Source organism: Mesoplodon mirus (genome assembly GCF_964341445.2).
Source record: "Mesoplodon mirus genome assembly, chromosome: 9".
Lineage (NCBI taxonomy): Eukaryota > Metazoa > Chordata > Mammalia > Artiodactyla > Ziphiidae > Mesoplodon > Mesoplodon mirus.
In genome coordinates this window covers 109,633,153-109,655,659 of record NC_138985.1, presented here as the reverse complement: position 1 = coordinate 109,655,659, position 22,507 = coordinate 109,633,153, and the positions used below count along the sequence as shown (strand labels likewise).

Sequence of the window (22,507 nt, the reverse complement as noted above, 5' to 3'; positions counted from 1 at the left end):
GAGGAAGCCCCTCGCTGGAGGTGGGCCTGAGGTGCAGACTCCCCTTCACCCAGCCCTAAGGTCTAGCCAGGGTTCTCTGGGGGCCTGGGACTTGGACCAGGCAGGTAGGCTGGATCAGAGCTGCCTCTGGGCCTCCTGGCATGCCCTGGGGTTTAGTGACCAGAGGAGAAAGTGGGGGCTGGCTGGGTTTAGGGATGGACCAGACACAGAAATCAGGGGTCCTCAGCCTGAAGGCTCCAGGTGGTCTCACTTCATTGTCTCTCTCTCTCTCTCTCTCTCTCTCTCTCTCTCTCCTCAGCCTGAAGGCTCCAGGTGGTCTCACTTCATTGTCTCTCTCTCTCTCTCTCTCTCTCTCTCTCTCTCTCTCACACACACACACACACACACACACTCACTCTCTCTCTCTCTCTCTCTCTCTCTCTCCTCAGCCTGAAGGCTCCAGGTGGTCTCACTTCATTGTCTCTCTCTCTCTCTCTCTCTCTCTCTCTCTCTCTCTCTCTCTCTCTCTCACACACACACACACACACACACACACTCTCTCTCTCTCTCTCTCTCTCTCTCTCTCTCTCTCTCTCCTCAGCCTGAAGGCTCCAGGTGGTCTCACTTCATTGTCTCTCTCTCTCTCTCTCTCTCTCTCTCTCTCTCTCTCACACACACACACACACACACACACACACTCTCTCTCTCTCTCTCTCTCTCTCTCTCTCTCCTCAGCCTGAAGGCTCCAGGTGGTCTCACTTCATTGTCTCTCTCTCTCTCTCTCTCTCTCTCTCTCTCTCTCTCACACACACACACACACACACACACACTCACTCTCTCTCTCTCTCTCTCTCTCTCTCTCTCTCCTCAGCCTGAAGGCTCCAGGTGGTCTCACTTCATTGTCTCTCTCTCTCTCTCTCTCTCTCTCTCTCTCTCTCTCTCTCTCTCACACACACACACACACACACACACTCTCTCTCTCTCTCTCTCTCTCTCTCTCTCTCTCTCTCCTCAGCCTGAAGGCTCCAGGTGGTCTCACTTCATTGTCTCTCTCTCTCTCTCTCTCTCTCTCTCTCTCTCTCTCTCTCTCTCTCTGTGACGGTAATTTCATGCCACTAAGGAAAGCTTCATTGCTGGGGATATAGGCGGAGGAAAGAGGTCGCTCCCTTCAGTCTGGTTTCCTTTGTTCCTCCCTCGCCTTCCTCCCTCTCCCCTTCCCGGCTTCCCTCCTCTTCTAGCCTCCTTCTTTCCATTCTCCCGCCCCCCCCCCCCGCGCTTCCCCCTCCTTCCCTCCTCCCCCCTCCCCCTGAGCTCTGTGCCCGCCGCGGGACCTCCGCAGAAGGCGGGAGGGTGGGACTCCAGGCTCCGGCCCCTGCCTTGGTGGCCATCCTCCTGCGGGGAAGGAGTTAAGTCTCTCCGCTGCACCCCTCCTCCCTCCTCCGCCTCCCCCACGCCCGCCGCCTTTGAGTCCTGCAGCTAGGCCCTGGGCTGACCTTCACCGGGAGGGAGGCCGCAGTGCGCATGCCCGGGCCCGGCTCCCGCCGCTGCCCGGTTACCGGTCGGGTGAGGGCGAGGGAGGGCGGCCGCGGTCCCGGGCGAGCCCCCCAGCGCCCGGCCGCCGCCCGCTCGGGCGCCGTGGGGGCGCCGCCGAGCCCGTCCCGCCGGCCGCGGCGCACCTCTCCCTGCGCGGGGAGCGGCGCTTTGCCATTTGGTGCTGGTGGTGCTTCGGCGAGGGAAGGAGAGATGGGGGGACGGCAGGGGGGACTCCGGCTCCGGGCGGCCGCCCTCTGCCCGGACACGCGCACGGCCTGCCCGGAGCGCGGCCTGGGCCGGTCGGCCGAGCCTAAGGGCCGGGTTGAGCCGGGGAAGAAGGGCCCCTGCCCGCTGGAATCGGGGCTTCCCCCGGGCCTCCTTCCCACCCGGCAGGACGCAGGAGCCGGCGGGCGGCGTGGCACTGCTGAGCGCCCTTCTGGGGCTGAGCCGTTGGGAAGCCTGGCCTTTGAGAGGTGGGAGTCCTGGCCCGGGACACCCTCACTGGCACCTCTGCTTTCTGGTCTTAAGGCTCGCCGGTGTCCGCACACCTAGGGTCGCCCCTGTAAAAGCAGCATGCACAACGTGTCTGCTGGCTGAGGCCTTGTGAGCGGGCTGCATTGGTGATCACGTTGTGCCTGTGTGTGCAAATCCATGTGTCTCCTTGTTCCTCTGGTGTTTGCATTGGTTTGCATTGGTGTGTGTGCCTGGGGGCAGGTATGCCCTATATATCTGTTGCCTGTGTATGCGTAAGGATGTCTCCCAGAGAGGGGGCTGCAGAGCGAGGCCCTCATCCTGGGGGCACCCAGGAGGCTGTTATCTATGGACCTGAGCGATACTCACCTCGGTGGCACCAGATCCGTTGGCCTAACCACCTCCTGCAATCTCCTCCACCACCAAGACCAGCCCCCTCACAAATGCTTGGTGTTCCCACTGTGCTGATCCACCTCTGCTGTCTTCTTTTCCCAAAAGGCCTCTCCAAGAGTTGAGACCTCGGAGCTTTACATAAAGCCTAGAGGTGTCTGCCCCTGCCCCTGTCCCCCAGAACCTCCAAGGTGTCACATGTCCATGCTAGAAGCACCCACAGGGGGGCGGGGTGCCCATGGTGAGGCACAGCTTCAGGTAAGTGGCAGAGTATGAGCTCTGTCCACTGGGCCACTGAGCTTTGGGTGGTTGCAAGTGTTAGCAGGCATTGGACATGTCCAGTCCCTGTGTGCAGGCACGGAGGGAGAGTGGCACTTAACACCAGCCTCAGACTTCAGGGGGCTGCAGCCTATTTGGAAAACCAAACATAACACACATGAAACGCAGGGAACGTGAGACATTAGTAAAGTGCCAGTTCATGGCCATGGTAGATGGCAGTGGGCATTCAGAGAGCAGAAAGATCTGTGCACAGGAGTGGGACCAGGGAAGGCTTCCTGGAGGAGGTGGGGCCCAAGCCGGGCTTTAAAGAATGAATGTGCTTAGGACAGGCGGAGGAGCAGCATGGGGATTCCAGGCAAAAGAACAGCAGGAGCAGAGGCTTGGGAATGGGAATGAGCAAGGGGCTTTGGAATTTAGCGGAGAGACTGGAGAGGTTAGCTCCCCAGGTTACCAGCAGCCACCTTCATGGCCTATGGCAAACACCCACCCATTCCGACCCCAGCAGGGCCCAGTCTCTGAGAGTGTGGGTCTAGGGGGGGTAAGCCTGGGTAAAGATGTAGTAGGAAGGGGATCTCTAGGTCCCCTGCTAAGCTGGTGGTAGAGGAGGGGCATCGTGGACCACATGCCCTCTCTAGCCTTTCAGGGGATTGACAGTGGGCACTTAAATGGACGGTGACAACCAGAAGCACAGGGGGGCCCAAGGAAATCAGGCTGCAGGCAAAAAAGACTCCCAAGCCAGTACACTCCCTAGGTTCTTTGTCCTGACCTCTGAAGGCGTTCTGAAGGGTTGAGGGTCAGGACCACCCCACTGCACCCCGCCCCAGGGTAATGCTGGGTCTTCAGTATCTAACTTCAAATAAATTTCCCAACAAATTCCCCCAGGCACTGCCCCATCCTCACCTGGATACTGACATTACAACCCCAGGAGGCCCATAAACTTGACCCACTCTGTCCCGAAGCCCTGGGGCTCTTCCTCCAGAAGGAGGAGAGAGGGGTGTGGCCTTGGGGGCATGGGCGGGGCCAGGGCTCCTGGCCTGGGGAATCTCAGGATTTGCCCCTCCTGTATCCTGTCCCTCCTTCGCCCCAGGGACTGCCAGCTCCCTCCACACCACCCCTTCTGAGGCTCCCTTGTAACCCCACCGCTACCCCTGCTTTCTCTGGGGTCTTGAGGCCGGCCCTCCCATACCCAGCGCCTCAGCTCCTCAGGGTCCCCTACCCCACCCCCGACTCCAGAACCTTCGGGTCCTGCTCACCTCCCTCTCCCCACCCCCCGCACCCCCCGCCGTCCACGCCGGCTCCCGGCCTGCCCCCACAGCTTCTCTTCCTGTTCTCACGAGCCTGATTCACCTCCCTGTTTCCGAAATACCTCCCCTACTGCCCTCACTCTCTCACATAGAAACAAAGACTCACATGCCCCGAAATAGACTCACACAGGGCTGGGAGACACAGACCGTGTCCCGCCACACACGCACGCGCGCGCACCGGAGGCTCTCGTGGAGGGAGGCACACAGAGGAGGCATTTGTGTGTGCACGCACGTAAACATCCACACCCACAGCCCCGAGCCGTGCCCACACGAGGGTGCAGACACACACGGCGGGTGAGACAAGGGCGCACACATCTGTGGACGCAGGGGCACCCCGCCTCCCGGGGCACACCCACGCCTGCCGCCCCGGTGCAGGAGAAAGGCCTCGTCCGGGCTCCGGCTCCCCCCGGATTCCTTCCAGCGAATGTTTCCCTACTTGGCCTGCCAGGTCTCTGGGGAAAGGGCCTCAGAAATGCAGCAGGAGCCACTTGGGGGCAAAGTTGGAACTGACTGTTCCCTGCCTGGCCCTGCCGGCGAATTCCCTAACCGAGAAACTATTTGAGGCGAGAGGCCGGGGGGCCGGCGAGCCCCCGGCCACCTCCCCTCGCGTCCCCTCCCCGCGCCGCCTCCCCGCGGCCCTCGGGCGGCCTCGGGCTGCAGTGCCGCTGCCCAGCGCCCGGGAGCCGGGCTGGCCGGCGTGCCTCGCCGCTTATCTGCGCTGTTTGGCCAGCGAGGGTTGGAAAGGCAGGCTCTTCTGTCCCCGCCGAGTCAACAGGCAGACCCCGGGCCGCCGGACTATTTCTGTCTTATCAGTGCAGGAATGCTGCAGCCGCGGCGGCGGCGGCGGCGGCGGCGGCGGCGGCGGCGGCGGCGGGCGGGCGGCGGCGGCGTGGGCCGTGGGCCGTCAGGGCAGCCCTGAAGGGGCCCCCTCCCCACTCCGCTCGAGTAGAAGTGTGAGAGAGCCCAGCAGGACTCAGAGGGGAGAGTTGGAGGAAAAAAAAAAAAAGGCAGAAAAGGGAAAGAAAGAGGAAGAGAGAGAGAGAGAGTGAGAGGAGCCGCTGAGCCCACCCCGATGGCCGCGGACGAAGTTGCCGGAGGGGCGCGCAAAGCCACGAAAAGCAAACTTTTTGAGTTTCTGGTCCATGGGGTGGTGAGTGGGGGAAAGTTAGCGGGGGAGGGAGAGCGAGCTGGCTCGGGCTGAATGGAGGGATGGTCGGGAGGGGCCGGGAGGGGGGCTCCCGCTCTCCCACCCCTCTAGCGGGAGCGCCACGGCCCGCGGCCCAGCCCCAGGACTGTGCCGGCGCCCTGGCACCCGAACACGTCGTCAGGCGGTTGGCCGGGGATGGGTGCCCGGGCGGGGAAGGGAGGCGTTTGCAGGGGTTCCTGTCAGGGGCTGGGGGTGGGACTTGGGGACTGTACCCCCCAAGTGGGGGCTCCCCTAGGTACCCGACGTGCTGTCTTCCGTTCTTTTCCTTGTGGGCCCAGGTGTTACCTCTGCCCTGGGGGTGGGGGTGGGGGACATGGCATCGCTCGGCTGGGCTGTCTGTTAATCCGTTGGGACAGTGTTTCTCTGTGTCTCAGGAGCAAGGAGCAGGTGACCCTGTAGGCACTGTGAGCCGGAAGCCCTAGGGCTGAACAACCTCTGCATCCCGGCAGGAAGACTCTGGGGCTTTGCTGACGGCCTCTGCCATCAAGGCCAGAGAGAGGCCCTCTCTAGGGACAGACCCCAAGTTAAGGGGTCTGAGGATCCCTCGGCAGACTCAGCCACCAGAAGCTGATGTCCCTAATGCCTCAAAGGTGTGAAGGAAGGGCTGGAGTCAGGGACGTGAGGCCTAGAGACCAAAGGGGCCGGGCAGCACCGTCCTGCCACGGGCAAGCTTGGAAGGCCCACCGGGAGCCTGAGGGAGCCCAGGGGACCTGAGAGGATGGGAATAGGTTGGAAGGGCTGTGGAATAGGAGAGGCAGGGGCTCCAGGACTTGGGATGGGTGCTGGTGCTGGAGCCCAATATAGAGGAGACAGTCAGGTTCACAGTAGCCACGTTTGGTTGTGACCCCAAGGAAGGCACGTTCTCAGCAAAAGAGGCCAGAGTCCCTAGAATTTTGGCCCTTCGTGTGGGTCGCCGATCCCTGGTGGCTGGCACAGCCCTTTGGGGGCTCTGGAAGTCTCCCTCTCAGGGCCTCTTCAGCAGATCAGTGAGTGCCACTGGCCTTGTTAAGTGGGAGAGCATCTGATGGGGAAAGGGGCTTCCCCGGGGCAGCTGTCCTCCAGCCACCGGGCTCTCTGGGCTAACTTCCATGTCAGTCAGCCTAGTGACCAGTCCTAAGCTTGCTGCCTGGGGAGTCCCTTTTAAAAGGCCCATGTAGGAGGGAGAGGGACTATACACATGGATTTTTTATTTGGCCAACTTAGAGCTTCAGTTATTGGGTGGCTGGGAGCCCCACTGCCCCACTCCCAGTGGCCCATCTGTGCTGGTGGGGAATGGCCGGCGTGGGCTCCATTCTGGGCTGCCACCCTGGAGGTGTGAGTGACAGGGTCAGGTGGGGCAGGGGAGGCAGACACATGGACAGGCAGGTTTCACCGCGGAGGCGATGGGCAGAGACAGCTGGCTGGCTGGGGGTTAGGGTGAGACATAGCGCGGGGCAGGAGGGACCGGAGCGGGGGTCGGCAGTTAGAAGGGATCCACCAAGCTCAGGGTTAGGGTTCTGCTCCTCCCCGGTCCTGGGAGCAGCTGCGCTCCTGGGGGTGAAGTGGGTGGTGCTCGGATGGTGTCAGGGCCACAGGTCTGCAACCGTCACCCCCTAAATCTCCTTCCTGCTCTCCAGTCCCCATCCCACCCACCCTCCACTTGACAGCCCCTCAGACCCTCCCCAGCCCCTCTTCTGGAATCTGGACACGTGAGGTTTTAAAAGTCTGTGGACCACTTCACTCAATACATTTGATGTCATCTACATCCCGGCTGAGCACCGGGGGAGCGGCAAAGGAGTACACCTGCCTCATCTCCCTCTCCGTGGCCCCCTGCGAACCCAGAGTTCTGACCTCACTGGGGCAGGGTGGAGAGTAGAGGCGGTCTGGAGGATGGGACCATCTCTGGTGATTCGGGTGGACGGGCAGGGAGAGATGGATATAAGAGGAAATGCTGCTGCTTTTGACCTACCCAAGCCCTCTGGACCTCCCATCTCCAGTTGAGCCTCCCCCCACCCCCCATCGGAGAATCCTGGTGAGGTCTGACCTCAGTCCCTCAGGTTTCCTCCAGCCTTCACCTTGAGAGCAAATTATGGGGATGGGCTACGTCAGCAAAGCCCCTGCCTGGGGAGGCTTGGAATCAGAGGAAGGGGGTGGGGATCAGGGCTGAGGGGTCAAAGGCAGGGGCCCAGAGAGATGAGTGGGTTGAAATGGGAAGGGTGAGTTCAAGGCAGGACAGCCCAGGGAATGGACTGGGAAGCAGGGACTGGGAAGAGGGGCACCAGAAGTCCGAGCAGGGAGCCCAGCCCCTAAACTAAACGAAGCAGCAGAGAGCAAAAAGCCCCTCAGGAAACGGCCGCTCAGCGCTGCCTTCGCCTGGAGGAGCTGCATGACCTTGGCTAGGTTGCTTTTCTCCTTGAGCCGCGGTTGCCTCATCTGTCAAGTGGGGAGAGAAGGACCCGCTCCGACTGTCTTGCAGAGGAGCATGTGGATGTGAACATCCTTTAAAAAGGTTGAAAGGCGCCATTAATATTCATTTTCGCGGCACCTTCCGCAAATCCGAGGCTGGCAGTACCCTGTGCGGTTGCCTGGCTTCAGTTAGCTTCCTGCAGCGAGACGCAAAGCCCCCCTCCGCCAAAGCCGCGCGGTTCCGGCGCCCCCGCCCACCCCTCGCTCGAGCCGTCGGCAGCAGGGTCACGGGCCGGGGGCTTGGGATGGGAGAGACGCAGCTCGCCGCGCCTGGAACAGGGGCCCTGGTCTGACCGGCGGACGCCTGTGTCTGCTTCACCCCCCGCCTCCCCAGCGCCCCGGGATGCCGTCTGGAGCCCGGATGCCCCACCAGGGGGCGCCCATGGGACCCCCGGGCTCCCCGTACATGGGCAGCCCCGCCGTGCGACCCGGCCTGGCCCCCGCGGGCATGGAGCCCGCCCGCAAGCGAGCAGCGCCCCCGCCCGGCCAGAGCCAGGCCCAGAGCCAGGGCCAGCCGGTGCCCACCGCCCCCGCGCGGAGCCGCAGGTAAGAGGGGCCCAGAGCAGAGGGGGCGGACGCAGGACCCTCAGGGACGGGGTGGGCGAGGAGCGGGATTGGAAGCGGGAGGAGAACGACCAGCAGGGAACAGGCGTCCTGGGTGGGATGCCCTCCCGGGAGGCGGGCTGAGGGGGCACTGGTCTGGTTCCTTTGTGTGCCCACCGTAGAGACAGGCTGCGGCCGTCGCGCCCTTCTCCTTGTCACCTGCTCTGTCCCTCTCTCCACCCCAGTCCCCAGGTTCTGGGTGATGCTTCAGTCTTTGGGGTGCAGGCGGGCTGGCACTGGGACTGAGGTCAGAGCTTTAGACTGTGTTTCTTAGTGTGGTGGTCCAGGGTGCCTTCCTCGGAACCCACTGGCTTGGCTGTTTAAAAGCCCCACTCCAGATCTTCTTAATCTGAATCTCTGGCCAGGGGGGTGGAGCCTGGGGATTTGCCCCGTGGGTGGCCAGTCGCTGCCCCACTGTGCTCTCAGGTGATTCTTTATCAATCAAATGTTGAAGAGTTGCCATAATCTGTCCTCTGGATCAGGTCTGCCCCCAAACCATCAAGGGCCAGCCTATTTACTTGTCTGAGCCAGCTGGTGGCACCCCAAAAGCCCCTGCTGGTGCCTGGCAAGAGAGATACCCCTCTGGGTTTCACTATTTAGCCAAACACACGTTTCCCTTTGCACACCAGATGGAGTCTTATAAAAGGTGCAATATGGATTTTACCGCACTATTAAATATTTTTTACATAGCAAGGAAAATTCACCATTTATAGGAATCCCATGATGAATTCTTTTGCAAAGTGAGTCATCCTTTTATACAGTAAAGAGTCCCTGATTTATCTTGTATAAATGGAGAGTTTCACATAGATAATTTTTTCAAAACAAATCAGACCTTTAATGAAAACTGCTTGCCTAGCCTTAGAACAGATTTTTGGACAGAGAGGGGGCAGTGGTTGAGAACACCACAAGGGGGCAGTATGCAGCCATCCTCTAGGCTGGGTTCTAATTTCTACTTGCCATGGATTTTCTGGGGTGCTTTTGGGAGTCAGAAGCAGCTAGTGGATCGAGTCCAAGTCCCAGCTGCTACCCCAGGTCCAGCCACAGCCACACCCCTCAGGAGAAGGTCCTATCCACTCTCTCTGGATACCTATGGGTGTGCCCCTGGACCCTGCTGTCAGGTGGCCCAAGAGCATGAGCACCCCCTGCCCATCAGTGTCCCCTTCCAAGCCCAGGGTGGCAGGGGTGCAAGTCCTCACCAGCTTCACACCATCACTTCCTGCTCCAGGGATGGGCCAGGGGTGTCAGCTCCCCTCCCTTTGAGCTCAGGCCACCTTGGACTGTGCACCCCTGCTTAGCAGAGAAAGAGAGTCCTCAGAATCCATCCCCCCTCTCCTCTGTCCTCCCCCCTTCCCAGCTTTCCTCAAAGGCTTCTGCAGCTCCCCTACCCCCAGCCCCTTCTAAGTCTCATTTCGATGGCCCTGAGGACGTGGTGGAGCAGAAAGGGGCTCCCAGGCTGGAGAAAGGACGGGGTCACCTCTGCTCCCCCCTGAGAGGACAGAGTGCCAGTGCCACACACCAGCATCCTAGCCCCTTGGGCAGGCAGACGAGCGGGCTGTGGGAACCCCAGCCAGGCAGGCTGAGATGTCGGGATAATTTAGCAGGTGGCCTCGTTACTCCCAGATCTGTCGCCATGGTAACCTGTTTTTTTCTTTAAAAAATGTACAGTGCCAAGAGGAGGAAGATGGCTGACAAAATCCTCCCTCAAAGGGTGAGTGCCTTTCACAGCAGCCCCCAGCCCACCCCCCACCCTTTACTGCTCCGCCCTCCTTCCCCCCTCCCTGCCACCCCGTGCCTCTTCCCCTCCCCCCTCAGGAGCTGCGCTTCAGCATCACAGTCACTTTCACTTTTTGTTCAAAAAGCTAATTAAGAAGTGAGGCTCCCCAGGCCAGAGGGAGGGGGTGGGGCGGAGGGAAGAAGCAGAGCCGTAGGGTTGGGATACTGGGTCTGGGGTGCAGTAGGTTGAGTTCCAGCGGTCTGAAGACATAAAGGCGTGGGACAAAGAGGAGATGAGAGCTCGGGGATCACAGGCTGGCAGGGGCAGTGCAGGGCGCAGAAGCTGGCCAGAAGGCCCAGGCTTGTAAGAGGGCCCAGGCCGAGCTGGCTAAGGAGTAGCATGGTTGAGCAGCCATGAGCCAGGGGAGAGGCAGGCAGCGACATCACCTGTCCCAGGGACGCCAGGGTCCGTCCTCTCCACTTTGCAGACACCCAAGGGAAACGCAGAGGCCGTGTGACAAGGGAGAGGACAAGACGAGGAGGTGAAGCCCTAGCGCTTGCTGGGCTCCCTGGGTGCTCCGGCCGCCCCTAGTGTTGAGATGCACTGCTTCTCCCTAGTGGGAGCAGCAGTTTTTATCCCCACACGTCAAGGCCTTTATTGCTGGCTTCGGAGTCCTGGGGAGAGCTCTCGCTCCTGCCCTCAGAGTTCCACGCCCTGAACCTCCTGGCCAGCTCCCCACCACGCTCTTTGTGTCCTGGGACCACATGACGCACGCACATTCCACCTGCAAGGCTGGCTGAGCCCCTGGTTCCCGGCCTTGTTCCTCCTCTTCCAGATCCGGGAGCTGGTCCCAGAGTCCCAGGCTTACATGGACCTCCTGGCCTTTGAGAGGAAACTGGATCAAACCATCATGCGGAAGCGGGTGGACATCCAGGAGGCTCTGAAGAGGCCAATGAAGGTGCCTTGGCTCGGGGGCAGGAAGAGGGGGCTAAGTCCTATCCCCAGAATGGAGAAGCAGGCTCGCCCCGGGGCTTGGCCCTGTACTACACTCTTTATTTCTACAGCAAAAGCGGAAGCTGCGTCTTTATATCTCCAACACTTTTAACCCTGCGAAGCCCGATGCTGAGGATTCTGACGGCAGCATTGCCTCCTGGGAGCTGCGGGTGGAGGGGAAGCTCCTGGATGACGTACGTCCTGGCCCAGGTCTCTCCAGGTGCCCTGGGGTGGGTATGGGGCCGAGCTGAGGACAGTACTAGACTAGCAGCACTCAGGACGAGGACGTCAGCCCTGGCCGGGGGCGGGGGTGGTCTAGAGAGACGTCTGGCCGGAGGCCTGCTTCTGACTGTGCTGCCCTGCCCGACCAGCCCCCCACCCCGTCCCCGCTCCCAACTCATTCTGCCCCGACGGTCCCTGTTCCGCCCCCACGGTCCGCTCCTCTCCCACAGCCCAGCAAGCAGAAGCGGAAGTTTTCTTCCTTCTTCAAGAGTTTGGTCATTGAGCTGGACAAAGACCTTTACGGCCCTGACAACCACCTAGTGGAGGTAAGACCCAGACCCCTTCTGCCCTTGAACCTGCCCCGCTTCCGCAGCCCGCAGTCCTGTCAGCTGCACAGGTTTGGATGAGGGAGGCCCCGCCACCAGGGCTCTAGCCCCACCAGCTCGGTTGGGGCTGTGAGGTGAGCCGGCTCTTATCCCCTGGACAGTGGCACCGGACGCCCACCACGCAGGAGACGGACGGGTTCCAGGTGAAGAGGCCGGGGGACCTGAGTGTGCGCTGCACGCTGCTCCTCATGCTGGACTACCAGGTGTGCCCCGCCCCCCAGACACCACACGAGGCCCTCAGCCCCCCACGCCCTTTCTCCTAGACGGGGCGGGCCTCGGCCTCAAAGGTGCGCATCCTGAGAGATCCTGTTCTCCCTACCCCGCCCTCTCCAGAGCATGTTTCCAAGGAGCCCGGGCACCGCATCCCCGCCGCCGAGGCCCAAGCCGCCTGGCCCTGACCTCTTTCCACTCTCTCTCTTTTACCTAATTTTCATGGTCACCTTTTCCCAGCCTCCCCAGTTCAAACTGGATCCCCGCCTGGCCCGCCTGCTGGGGCTGCACACACAGAGCCGCTCAGCCATCGTCCAGGCCCTGTGGCAGTACGTGAAGACCAACAGGCTGCAGGACTCGCACGACAAGGAGTACATCAACGGGGACAAGTATTTCCAGCAGGTACCCTCTCCCCCGAGCCCGGGGCCCTGGGGAGCAGGCAGAGTTACCGGTAGGGTAAGTGCTCCTACTAAGGTGACACCCCCCACTCCCTTCTCGACTCCGTCTGAAGCGGTCTCGGAGCCAGAGACCAGGGTTCCGGTCCAGGCTCTGCCGTGGCACAGCTCTGTGCGGTGGCCCACCCATCTTAGCCACCCCAGGTGAGGAAGATCTGGAACCCCAGGAGGCCAACAGCTTTGGGGAACACATTCTTGTCACTTGGAATTAGGATCCCCGAGTTCTAGTCCTGGGTCTAGACTCTGGGTAGATTACTTAGCTATTTTGAGCCTTGTTCCTTATCTTTACAACAGGGTGATAACAATACCTGTCCCGTCTAGCCCACCGGGCAGTTAGGAAAATCAAATTGCTGTGGAAGTGATTGGACAAGAGTTCTACCAAACTAGAGATTATTAATAATATTTTTTAATAAATAAATACAACAGGTAGACCTGAGTAGTAAAAACAACAGTCGGTATTTATCGAGCACTTCCCACGTGCCGAGCACTGTCCCAAGCACTTCATGTGTAACGGACTCATTTAATTCTAACAGCCCCTTGAGATAGATTACCATTACCATCCCCTTTCCAGAGATGAAGAAACTGAGGCCGAGCTGCTAAGTAAGTTGCTCAGGGCTGCACAGTGCGCGGTGGAAGCAGGACTCCCACCCGGGCCGGCCGACCCAGGGCCCGTGCTCTCCCCCAAGCGCTGCACGCCCCTCCCCGGCAGTGTTCCTCTGCTCGCAGCCCACCCGGCCCCAGCCCCGTGAGCGCTGGCTTCTCGTGGCCTTTTCAGGACGGAAACTGTGCTCTTTCAAGCACAGAAGAGCGATCTCTCTCTCCCACTTCAGATTTTTGATTGTCCCCGGCTGAAGTTTTCTGAGATTCCCCAGCGCCTCACAGCTCTGCTATTGCCCCCCGACCCCATTGTCATCAACCACGTCATCAGGTGAGGCCCCCCGCTGCTCCTCAGAACAGGGACTCTCCCTGGTGGTCCTGCCCTCCCTGCCCCTCCCTCTGCCTCCCCCCCCACGCCGCCCCTCCCCTCTGCTTCGGGCCCCAGCGCCCTTGGCCTCTGTGGGGGCGGCACGGACGCCAAGGGCTGGACTCCCCTGGCAGCGTGGACCCGTCGGACCAGAAGAAGACGGCGTGCTATGACATTGACGTGGAGGTCGAGGAGCCGCTGAAAGGGCAGATGAGCAGCTTCCTCCTGTCCACGGCCAACCAGCAGGAGATCAGCGCCCTGGACAGTAAGGTGGGGCCGGACCCGGAGCTGGAGGGGGACGGTAACCCAGAGGGACACGAGCACAGACAGAACAGACGAGGCCGGGGGCCTATGGAGGGAGGAAGGGGAGGCAGCCCTTCCCTCGCTACCTGGAGCTCTGCCCGTCCCCCTTTCCCTGGGACGGCCTCGGCATCAGGGACCCACCCGAGGGATTGCCCTTCAAAGGAACAGCAGCAAACCCCTTCCCCGCCCCCGTACCGCCCCCCCTTCCCTTCCTCTCACACATCAGCACGGCCAGGTGAAAGCCTCTGTCTTTCTACCTGTAGATCCACGAGACGATTGAGTCCATAAACCAGCTCAAGATCCAGAGGGACTTCATGCTAAGCTTCTCCAGAGACCCCAAAGGCTACATCCAAGACCTCCTCCGCTCCCAGAGCCGGGACCTCAAGGTGAAGGGGACTCGGGGAGCACTGGATGGAAGACAAGCACATCGGGAAGACAGTAAACGTTGTTCACAGGGGCTGGAGGGGGTCCGGGCTCAGGGCTGACCCCACTGCTCCCTCCCAGGTGATGACAGATGTGGCAGGCAACCCTGAGGAGGAGCGCCGGGCTGAGTTCTACCACCAGCCCTGGTCCCAGGAAGCCGTCAGCCGCTACTTCTATTGCAAGGTGTGAAGGGCTCGCAGCTGCTCCACCCTCCCCCTCGCCGCCGCTGCTGGGGAGCCTTCCCTGCTCCCGGCTGCTCCTCCAGGGCGGGCGGGAGCCTGTCACTCACCAGCAGCACGTAACCTGCTCCTGCTCTCGCTCTGCAGATCCAGCAGCGCCGGCAGGAGCTGGAGCAGTCCCTGGTTGTGCGCAACACCTAGGAGCCCTGCGCGCGAGCACCGCCGGGGCACCGAGCACCGCGGGGGCCTCAGGCCCTGCCCTGCGCCCTACGACGCCTCACGGGTGAGGCAGGGGCTGGATTAAAGGTGTTCACCTGATAACAGCCGTGTGGTCGTTGGTAACTGGGGGGGGAGGAGGAAGGGGAGGGCGTGGGTCCCTCTGGGAAACCCCCACCCCCTCCCTCCGAGTCTTCTTACTCCATTTTCCCTAGACCTAAAAACAGTTCGGCAGAAGACACTTTTAATGACATTTTCTTATTCAGAAATACAGCAACAAGCCCTCCATCTGTCCATCCACGTTGCCTGGGCTTGCCGGGGCTAAGGCCGAAGGGCCCTAAGTGGAGGCGCAGGGCCCCGGGCCGCGCTAGGTGCTATTGGCCTGCTCCTGCTCAAACAGAGCCATGGCGAGCTGCGCACGGCCCCCCAGCCCCTCCAGGTTGCTGAGGCGGCAGCGGTGGTAGAGCTCCTCGCTGAGCCGAGGGCTGCAGTCACGCACGGAGAACTTCTGCACCAGCCCTGGCTCCACGGCCCGGAAAAGGTGGAGCCCTGAGAACCGGAGGAAAACATCCATCACCTCCAGCCCCTCCAGGGCTTCCTCCTCTTCCTGGCCTGCCAGTTCACCGGCCAGCCGGGCTCGGGCCGCCAGGTAGTCAGCGTTGTAGAAGCAGCCCTCTGCGGAAGCCTGTCGGTCAAACCTGCCCCCAACAGGGGCCCCCCGGGCAGGCTCAGCGCCAGGAGGGGACGGGGGGTCGGGGCCGGCCCCCGGGGGCCCTTGGGGAGATCTCTGTGGTGCCAGGGCGGGGCTGAACTCCTGGAAGTGGACCGGGAAGAAGGCCTGCCAGCCGGAGATGGCGTTCATGCGGCAGCGGTTGAGGACTTCGGGCCCGGGCCTGGTCCACACGGTGGTGAGGAAGAAGAGCGTGTCCACGGGGTGCTTCTTGGAGACCACGTCCAGGAGCCGCACCTGGGAAGGGGCCTCCGCGCGCACAGCGAGCCAGGCCAGCCTCGTCCCAGGGTACCGTCGTTCCAACTCAGCCGCTGCAGCCTTCACCCCAAGAAACGGGTCCGGGGCCCCTCGGCCCCCTTCCCGCGGCCCGTAGACCAGCAACAGGGTGAGCAAGGCATGCTCGCGCGGCTCCAGGACACCGGCTGCAAAGGCCTCCAGGAACGCAGGGGCCGCGGCGGCTTCGGCCACCAGCAGCGGCAGCACGAGCTGCACGCGGGTGGCCTCGGTGACGTAGGGCATGGGGAGGATCTCCACCCGGCTCAGGGGCCGCAGCAGGCTGACCCTGTGGGCCAGGGCCCGCCGGTGCCCGCGCTGCGTCACGGCTTCCAGCAGCAGGTCCAGGGTGTACTCCATGCCCCGCGCTGGATCAAAGCGCCGGTAGCCGTTGAGCAGCCGCTGCTTCTGGAAGCGCAGGCGGGGCTGATAGCGCCGATTCAGCTGCTCCAAAGCAGTCTCCACGGCGTCGCCCACATCTGCCCTGCTAGCCCCTTGCAGTGGGCACTTGGGGGCCCCGTCTGCACAGGAGAAGGTGTGCTGCTCTGTGAAGTAGTCCCAGCCCAGCACCTCAAAACGAGAGTGCGGTGTAAAAGGGGCCGGGAGCCCAATGGGCCAGCTCAGGCCTGCCTCCCCCTCAGGGGTCAGCACGGTCAGGTTCCGGATCTGAGCCTGGGTGGGAGGGACGCCCAGTTAGTGCCCTGCTAGGTAGTCGGGACCCCACCCCACTCCGGCGTCCGGGGGCCTGAGGTCTGCCCTGACCCCAGGAGCACTCAGTGAGGCTCATTGCTTACTTCCCTGTACTTTACATTCTTTAATCGGGAAGGTGCAAAGGCATACGAATCATAGCCGCCTTTCACAGCTGCTGTGAGGAGGAGGGGGTGGGAAATGTGCTTCCGTGGAGGTTAAAGCACCCTGAAGTCTAAAGCTGGGCAGTCTTTCTCTTCCATCCTCAAAGCACTCGCTCTCTCTTCATAGAGAGCCCTTTGTTTTCACCTGTACCCCACCTCAGACGACCCCGCGGTCAAGCCGAGAGTGCCTCTACCTTCTGCCCTTGGACCTTCTAAGGGCGGTGCGGGAGGTTCAGGGACTTCTAGGTTTTTGCCTCCTTGCTGGAGAGGAATTAAAACTATTCTGTCAGGACTTCCCTGGTGGTTAAGACTCCGAGCTTCCACTGCAGGGGGCACGGGTTTGGTCCCTGCTCGGGGAACTAGGATCCTGCGAGCTGCGCAGGGGGGCCAAAAAATTCAAAAATTTAAAAAGCACTATTCTTAGACTCCAATAAAGATGTTAAAAACAAGCAAACAGGGCTTCCCTGGTGGCGCAGTGGTTGAGAGTCCGCCTGCCGATGCAGGGGACACGGGTTCGTGCCCCGGTCTGGGAAGATCCCACATGCCGCGGAGCGGCTGGGCCCGTGAACCATGGCTGCTGAGCCTGCGCGTCCGGAGCCTGTGCTTCGCAACGGGAGAGGCCACAACAATGAGAGGCCCACATACCACAAAAAAAAACAACAAAAAAAACAAAAAACAAAACAAGCAAACATTAATTCACTTAACTTATATAAAACTCAAAAAAAAAAACCCAAAACCCCCCCAAAAAAACACAAACCACTATTCTATCTAAGAACTCTACCAAGCCCGATCCTCAGAGCTCACCTGCAAACCCTGTCAAGTGCATCCAAGTCATGCCAGCTTTGATTATCTTCTGACTGACCTGGACCCCCCAGAGCCCCTTCTCCCTGGAGTCATTTAAAATTGGGGTATGGTCAGCCTCCTCCTACCTCGCCCAGCCTCCCCTCCCACGCATCATGAGCCTGGATGCCTGAAGCTCCCTCTGACCCCCAACCCCGGTCCCAGGCTCACCTGCAGCTGTTCTATTTCACTGTACGCTCGTTCCAGCTCCAGGGCACTGAAGCGCTTGTGGAGCCGGTACATGAGGGTTCCCTCGGAGACAGGGTGCACCGCAAAAGCACTCAGGAAAGCCGAGCTCCCCTCCTTCTCGGGGTCCCTGTTTTTGGCCAGTTCAAACGAGCGATACTGCTGCCCCTAGAGGACCAATGAGACCAATCAATGCCACACAGGGAGGGCTGCCCGGCCCGACCACCCTCGACCACTCTCAGCATTCACACCTATTACTGCCACAGCCGCAGAAGCAGGGAGGGCACAGGAGCTCATTCTGGTGTCCCCTCAACCTCAGCCTTACTCTCACCAACGGATTTTGGAAAAGAGAGTGCTAGCTAGGCAACTAGGGATGCCCTAGCCCCCGCCCCTGGCAAAGAACCCCACTGTTCCTCAGAAGAATGAAAGCCGGAAGCCAGCAAATACTCCCAATACTCTGGTCTGGGATGAGGGGCCCCTCTGGCATCGTCCCCTCTTCACCAACCAAAAGGGAGGTTCCTGGGCTACCTTACCCCTCCAGGAGAGTGGCCATCTCTAGGACACTCCCAGATCATTGGTGACTGTGCCAGTGTCGGGGACGGGGCGGAAGGCAAGGGGCCAGGTGGGAGGACTGGTAAGGGGCACCTTTCTGGCTTGCTCAGAGGGTCCCTGACAAGATGCCACTTTTGACGGCCCTAGGGATCTAAGACTGTCAGAGGTGAGCAAGGGAGAGCTAGAGGGGTGATTGGGGCTGGAAAAGGCACAACGACAGCCCCAAGGTGCTGCTGGGAAAGTGCCAGCAGCACCCAGCCTCGAGGCCAATCACTCGGTCACTACTAACTTGTCGGGGACCGGGATTAACTTGAAAGGGCTGTCACCTGGTGCTGTGAGACACAGCCGATGCCCAGAGAGTCAATGAGGCAGCGGCCAAGCCACTCATCGGGACGGGCACTGAGGATGTCTCCTCGGCAGCCATCCAGATGCGGCCACAATCGAAGCAGGAGGCTCCGTGACAACAGGTAGCCAAAGCCCCCGTGGCAGTATCGGGCCTGCTCGCCTGCGCCAATGAACTCCTCCGTCCGGCCCAGGTACAGGTCTTGGTTGATACTGAGGTGGCCAGCCAGGGCCGCCAGGCGGGGGGCCTGCACATACGTGTCATCCTGCATGACGAAGAACCAGTCGTAGTCGGCCCCAAAGTGTGTGTGAAGATGACGCAGGGTCTCGGACATGAGCCACGCTGGCCGTTCGTCCCCGTGAGATACCACCTGCATCCCTGTCGGAGTCCGGGCCCCTCGCTGCCCAGTGAAGTAGAGTAACCGAGGGAAGTGGTGAGCCACCGTGCGGTTCACAGCCACAGCCAGAGTGGACAGTGTGGCCCGGGAGGTCAGGACAGCCACCAGCAGCCGCTCGCGAGAGCCCAGCTCTGTCTGGATGTACCGAGTCCTGTAGGGAGACCAGCATGCCAAGGGTCAACTCCCTAGTCTTTAGGAACTCTGTGTGTGCAGCACATACGTCCCCCTAGGAATTAGTGAGTTGGAGTTGAGAAAAGACAAGGGACAGACCTCCTCATCCATATTAATGAGCTACTGGAGTGAGCATCCACTGAGTAGCCGACACTGGGACTGGATTTGGGGAGAGGTCAACCAAGGCTGGATGAGATGGGTTAGATGCAATTCCTGCCCTGTTGAAGAACATCCAACCCCTAATTTAACACCAATGGGTGAGGCTTTCCCAGACCTGAGGAGGAGGAAGAAATTGGACCAAACCCTGATGGATAACAAGGTAAAGAATTACTTCAAGGAGCCTACAATGATTACCAGTGAAGGCAGAGGCAAGGACTTGGAGCAACCCTAAACTGGGGTCTGGGGACTATGCACACACATAACTCTCACCTGAGCACCTTCTTGTAGGGCTTGTTGGGATCCCTGTAGTAGGGGACAATCCGGGGTTTGAAGTCTTCATCACTTTGGTCAAGCTGAGTTCCTGAGTCTAGATTCTGTGGCCCTCCTGGTTCCCCCACAGCCACTACACAGGGATCTTCTCCCTCACCCTGGATCCAGGAAACCCGCAAGAGGCTCAGGCTGCACCCCAGAGACAGCCCTAGGATGAGGGGCAGTGCTGGTCGCAGCAGAGCCAACACTGAGCTCAGTCGCATGGCGGTGGGCCCTGCCATGTGCGTGCCCCAGAGGGCACAGCCTCAAGGATCGATCAGTGGGTAAATGGGCACCTGGCCGGGAGTAGGTCTGCAGTTTTAACAAGGGAACCTGGGGTCAATGAGGTCAACAAGAGAACAAGGCATGTTTGCTTCCAGGCCCAGTATCCCCGGGAAATGTCTGCCTGGCCTTCTGTTGTCAAGGTGCTCGCTCTAACCCTCAATCCAAAGAGTAAATATTCGAATCAATTTCACCCACTAATGGTGAGGCTTCCAGTAAAAACGAGAGGAAATAAAACTCAATCCTGTCAAACCTAACCCCAAAGGACTACGTACATCTGTAGTCTGGATCTAAGCCAAGAGATGGCAGCAACCGATAAAGATGGGCTGGGGGAAAAGCACATGCTCCATCAACACAACAGCCCCCGGCTAGAGGAACCTAACTCCACAGGCCTTTCCCAAAAAGCGCCTGGCGGGGGCACGTCTCACTCAGTTTACTGCAGGGGCTGCTGACTGGCTGCTGAACGCCAGCACCGGGATGGGGTCAGGGCCTTTCCACTCTATTCCCGAGTGTTAAGGAAACATCTGGCTAGGGTGCCCACCCCTCCCAGTAGTCAGGAGTGGTCAGGAGCCGCTGGCACCGCGCACAGAAGTCCTGCCCACCTAATGAGGTGGACGGAGGGTACGGTGACTCAGCGCGGAGAGCCTCTCAGAGGAGCACAATGGCTGATGGAGCCACTCTGCAGGGCGTTCTTCTCTGAACCCCCGCTGCTGCCCACCATCCTCTGAGAAGGGACGGGAGGCCAATGACAGTAACCCCGGCCGCGTAAGAGCGATTCGGTGTTTGGTTTTACCAGAGCCCCGGGTACCCAAACCGAACCAAACCGAACCGAGAAGAGGTGCAGCTAGCGACAACGCAGGGATCCTGTGAAGGCACACGGATGCTCGGCTGGCTTCCGGTGCGCCCGTTGTCAAGCCCGGCGCCCCTGTCTACCTCTCAGCAATCAAAGAGCAACTCTAGTCCTAGAAAGAAGGCCCAAAGCGAGTGTTAGCCGTTAGTCTCACAACAGAAATAAAACTGGCTGCGTCACGGGGCTGTAGAGGAGGGGCAGGGAGACCCCGTTCGTTCTGGCGACGGGAATGGAGGTCGCGGCGGGGAGAGGAGGGCAAAGACTCCGTTCTCAGGACCGTCAGCGGGGGCAAAAGCCCTGCCTGCGCCAGTGGGCGAAGGACAACGAGGGACACCCCGAGGCCCCCAGGGGGAGTCCCCTGCAGTCGGGCCAGGGGCGGCGGCGGGCGGATAACGGGCGGCCGGGGTATGGCGGCCGCGGCCAGTCCGGTCCCGGGGAGTGGGGGTGAGGGCGTGGGGCTGGGACGTGCTCCTGTCCTCCGGAGCGGCGCCCCCGACGCCCTTTGCAGGGCTAGGGCGGGGAAGGGGGAACAGACCCCAGGGCCCGAGGCGCCGGCTCCGCCGCTGCAGCCGCTGCCACCTCACAGCCTGGCCCGTTCCTTCCTCTTCCGCTCGCTGTCAGTCCCCGTCTCTATGGTGACCGCATCCGGCCGCTCGTTCCGTCGCCGCCCTCTCTGTGGTCGTCCCGCCCCCTCTTTGCACTGCGTCCCCGCTGTGGGGTGACGTGGTCGTCCCGCCACCCCCCCGCCCCCCGCCCCCCAACAACAGGCGTGCGTTCCGCAGACGCTAATCCGAGTGAACCCAGTACGGACCCAAAGGTGACGCAAGCTTCAACCTCAACTCCCTTCTGCCCTAGAAAAAATTACCCTCCCTCAGTGAGCGCGCTTCTGGCTCCTTGACGACTGCTCCCAGTGGGCTTCCCGAACCCCATCACCCACTCAGTTATTTCAGAAATGTTTATTGTTTGCCTACTACGTTCCAGATCATCGTAAAGGAGTGGTAGACGAGGTGGGCATGCTCCCTGCCCTCAGGTAGCTGAAAGTTGCGGGAGACAGGCATTAAAGACACATTGATTAAAAAAAGTATAAATTTAGGTAGAAGTCACAAACTGTCATAAAACCCATTGCAGAAAAGTAGACTCCAGTGGAGAAACAGGACAGGAAGAATTAGACTGAGAATTTGGGAATCCTGAGATCCAAAGTTTCAGTAAATTACCAAGACAAAAAGTGAAGAGGAGTTTTCCAGGCAAAGAGCAGAACACAGAAGGCCCTGAACAAGGAAGAGATTGGCCCAGAGAACTGGGAAGGCCAAAGCCGCTAAAGCCTGGTGAGTGAGGGGAAAACAGGTCAAGGGAGGCTGGAAGGCAGGCGGGGCCTTCAAACAAGTATGGTGGGTTCCCACCCAGGACGGCACATCCCTAGGGAGCAATTTGGAAGTGCAGTTTTGTTGTCAAATGGTTGAGGGGAGGAACAAGAATGCTAGATGTCTTATACATTGCAAGATCGTATCACACTAGAAAGAATTATCTGTCCTACAAAGCTTTCTTTGTTTTTTGTTTTTGTTTTTTTTTCCAGCTGCGCCATGGGGCATGCAGGGTCTTAGTTCCCCAACCAGGGATTCAACCTGCGCCCCCTGCAGTGGAAGCCCAGAATCTTAACCTCTGGACCCTCCAGGGAAGTCCCTGTCCTACATAGCTTTCAAATATGTCCTACTGAACAATCTTGTTAGTGAAAAAAAAAAAAAAAAGGTTCCCATCATCTAATCCTTGAGCCTGTGTTTTATATATAAAAATTGAGTAATTTTGCAGGGTTGTAATATGTGCTGAATTTTCAAGGAATGGAACTATCATGAAAATGGAAGGAACATTGTACTTTCATTTTGTCCAGGAATGTACTTGTTAACATTTTGGAGAGCTGTATCCTGCACAGCAATGTCATTCACAGTGTTGTATCTGCGTTTGTACAGTCTCATTCAAGCTGGTACTGCATTAGGTACAAGCGTCTGACTCATGATGTTTTCTAGCACACTGAAATAACAGTATTCTTGTATTATAAAGGATTTCCTTTTCTTCTTTCTGTTGTCATTGCACTGTAATTTTTTGAAATTTATGTGTGTAGTTAAGTTATGTGACCTACGAACTTTATTTCAAAACAGGAAGGGGGGTGTTCCTTGAAAAGTTTGTTATTAAAAGGGAACACTGGGGTTGGTAGAGTCAAGAACCCATATAGGAGGCACATGAGATGGAATGCACCAGCACCTTTACCCTTTACTGTGTTTCGGTCTTATCCT

General features: G+C 59.7%; 2 protein-coding genes across 6 annotated transcripts in view; one reads left to right on the top strand and one right to left on the bottom strand.

The window, feature by feature from the left end:
- Positions 1-14,381, top strand: part of SMARCD3 (SWI/SNF related BAF chromatin remodeling complex subunit D3) — a 34,087-nt gene extending 19,706 nt beyond the window's left edge. The window contains exons 1-13 of one of the 2 annotated variants that reach the window (XM_082632121.1): positions 4,865-5,106; positions 7,943-8,154; positions 9,877-9,919; positions 10,761-10,883; positions 10,990-11,112; positions 11,371-11,466; positions 11,628-11,729; positions 11,977-12,138; positions 13,022-13,119; positions 13,290-13,425; positions 13,722-13,844; positions 13,963-14,064; positions 14,208-14,381. In XM_082632121.1, the coding sequence (XP_082488247.1) occupies positions 5,029-5,106; positions 7,943-8,154; positions 9,877-9,919; positions 10,761-10,883; positions 10,990-11,112; positions 11,371-11,466; positions 11,628-11,729; positions 11,977-12,138; positions 13,022-13,119; positions 13,290-13,425; positions 13,722-13,844; positions 13,963-14,064; positions 14,208-14,261 (1,452 nt within the window). In that variant the 5' untranslated portion in view covers positions 4,865-5,028 and the 3' untranslated portion in view covers positions 14,262-14,381. Of the gene's footprint in view, positions 1-4,864; positions 5,107-7,942; positions 8,155-9,876; positions 9,920-10,760; positions 10,884-10,989; positions 11,113-11,370; positions 11,467-11,627; positions 11,730-11,976; positions 12,139-13,021; positions 13,120-13,289; positions 13,426-13,721; positions 13,845-13,962; positions 14,065-14,207 lie in introns of those variants that run through there. The other variant, XM_082632122.1, reaches the window with a different exon arrangement.
- A 122-nt stretch (positions 14,382-14,503) lies between these two features.
- Positions 14,504-20,844, bottom strand: CHPF2 (chondroitin polymerizing factor 2). 4 transcript variants are annotated; one of them, XM_082632111.1, is made up of 5 exons: positions 19,798-20,844; positions 19,049-19,399; positions 18,035-18,599; positions 17,142-17,324; positions 14,504-15,951 (listed from the first exon to the last, which is right to left on the bottom strand). In XM_082632111.1, exons 2-5 carry the CDS (start codon positions 19,327-19,329, stop codon positions 14,644-14,646), a joined length of 2,337 nt encoding a protein of 778 aa, XP_082488237.1. In that variant the 5' UTR covers positions 19,330-19,399; positions 19,798-20,844; the 3' UTR covers positions 14,504-14,643. The 4 variants fall into 4 exon arrangements, with proteins under 4 accessions (XP_082488237.1, XP_082488236.1, XP_082488235.1 ...); XM_082632110.1 differs by having other exon boundaries at positions 19,049-19,868; positions 19,995-20,844; XM_082632109.1 differs by having other exon boundaries at positions 19,049-20,331; positions 20,755-20,839.
- Between the last annotated feature and the right edge of the window lie 1,663 nt (positions 20,845-22,507).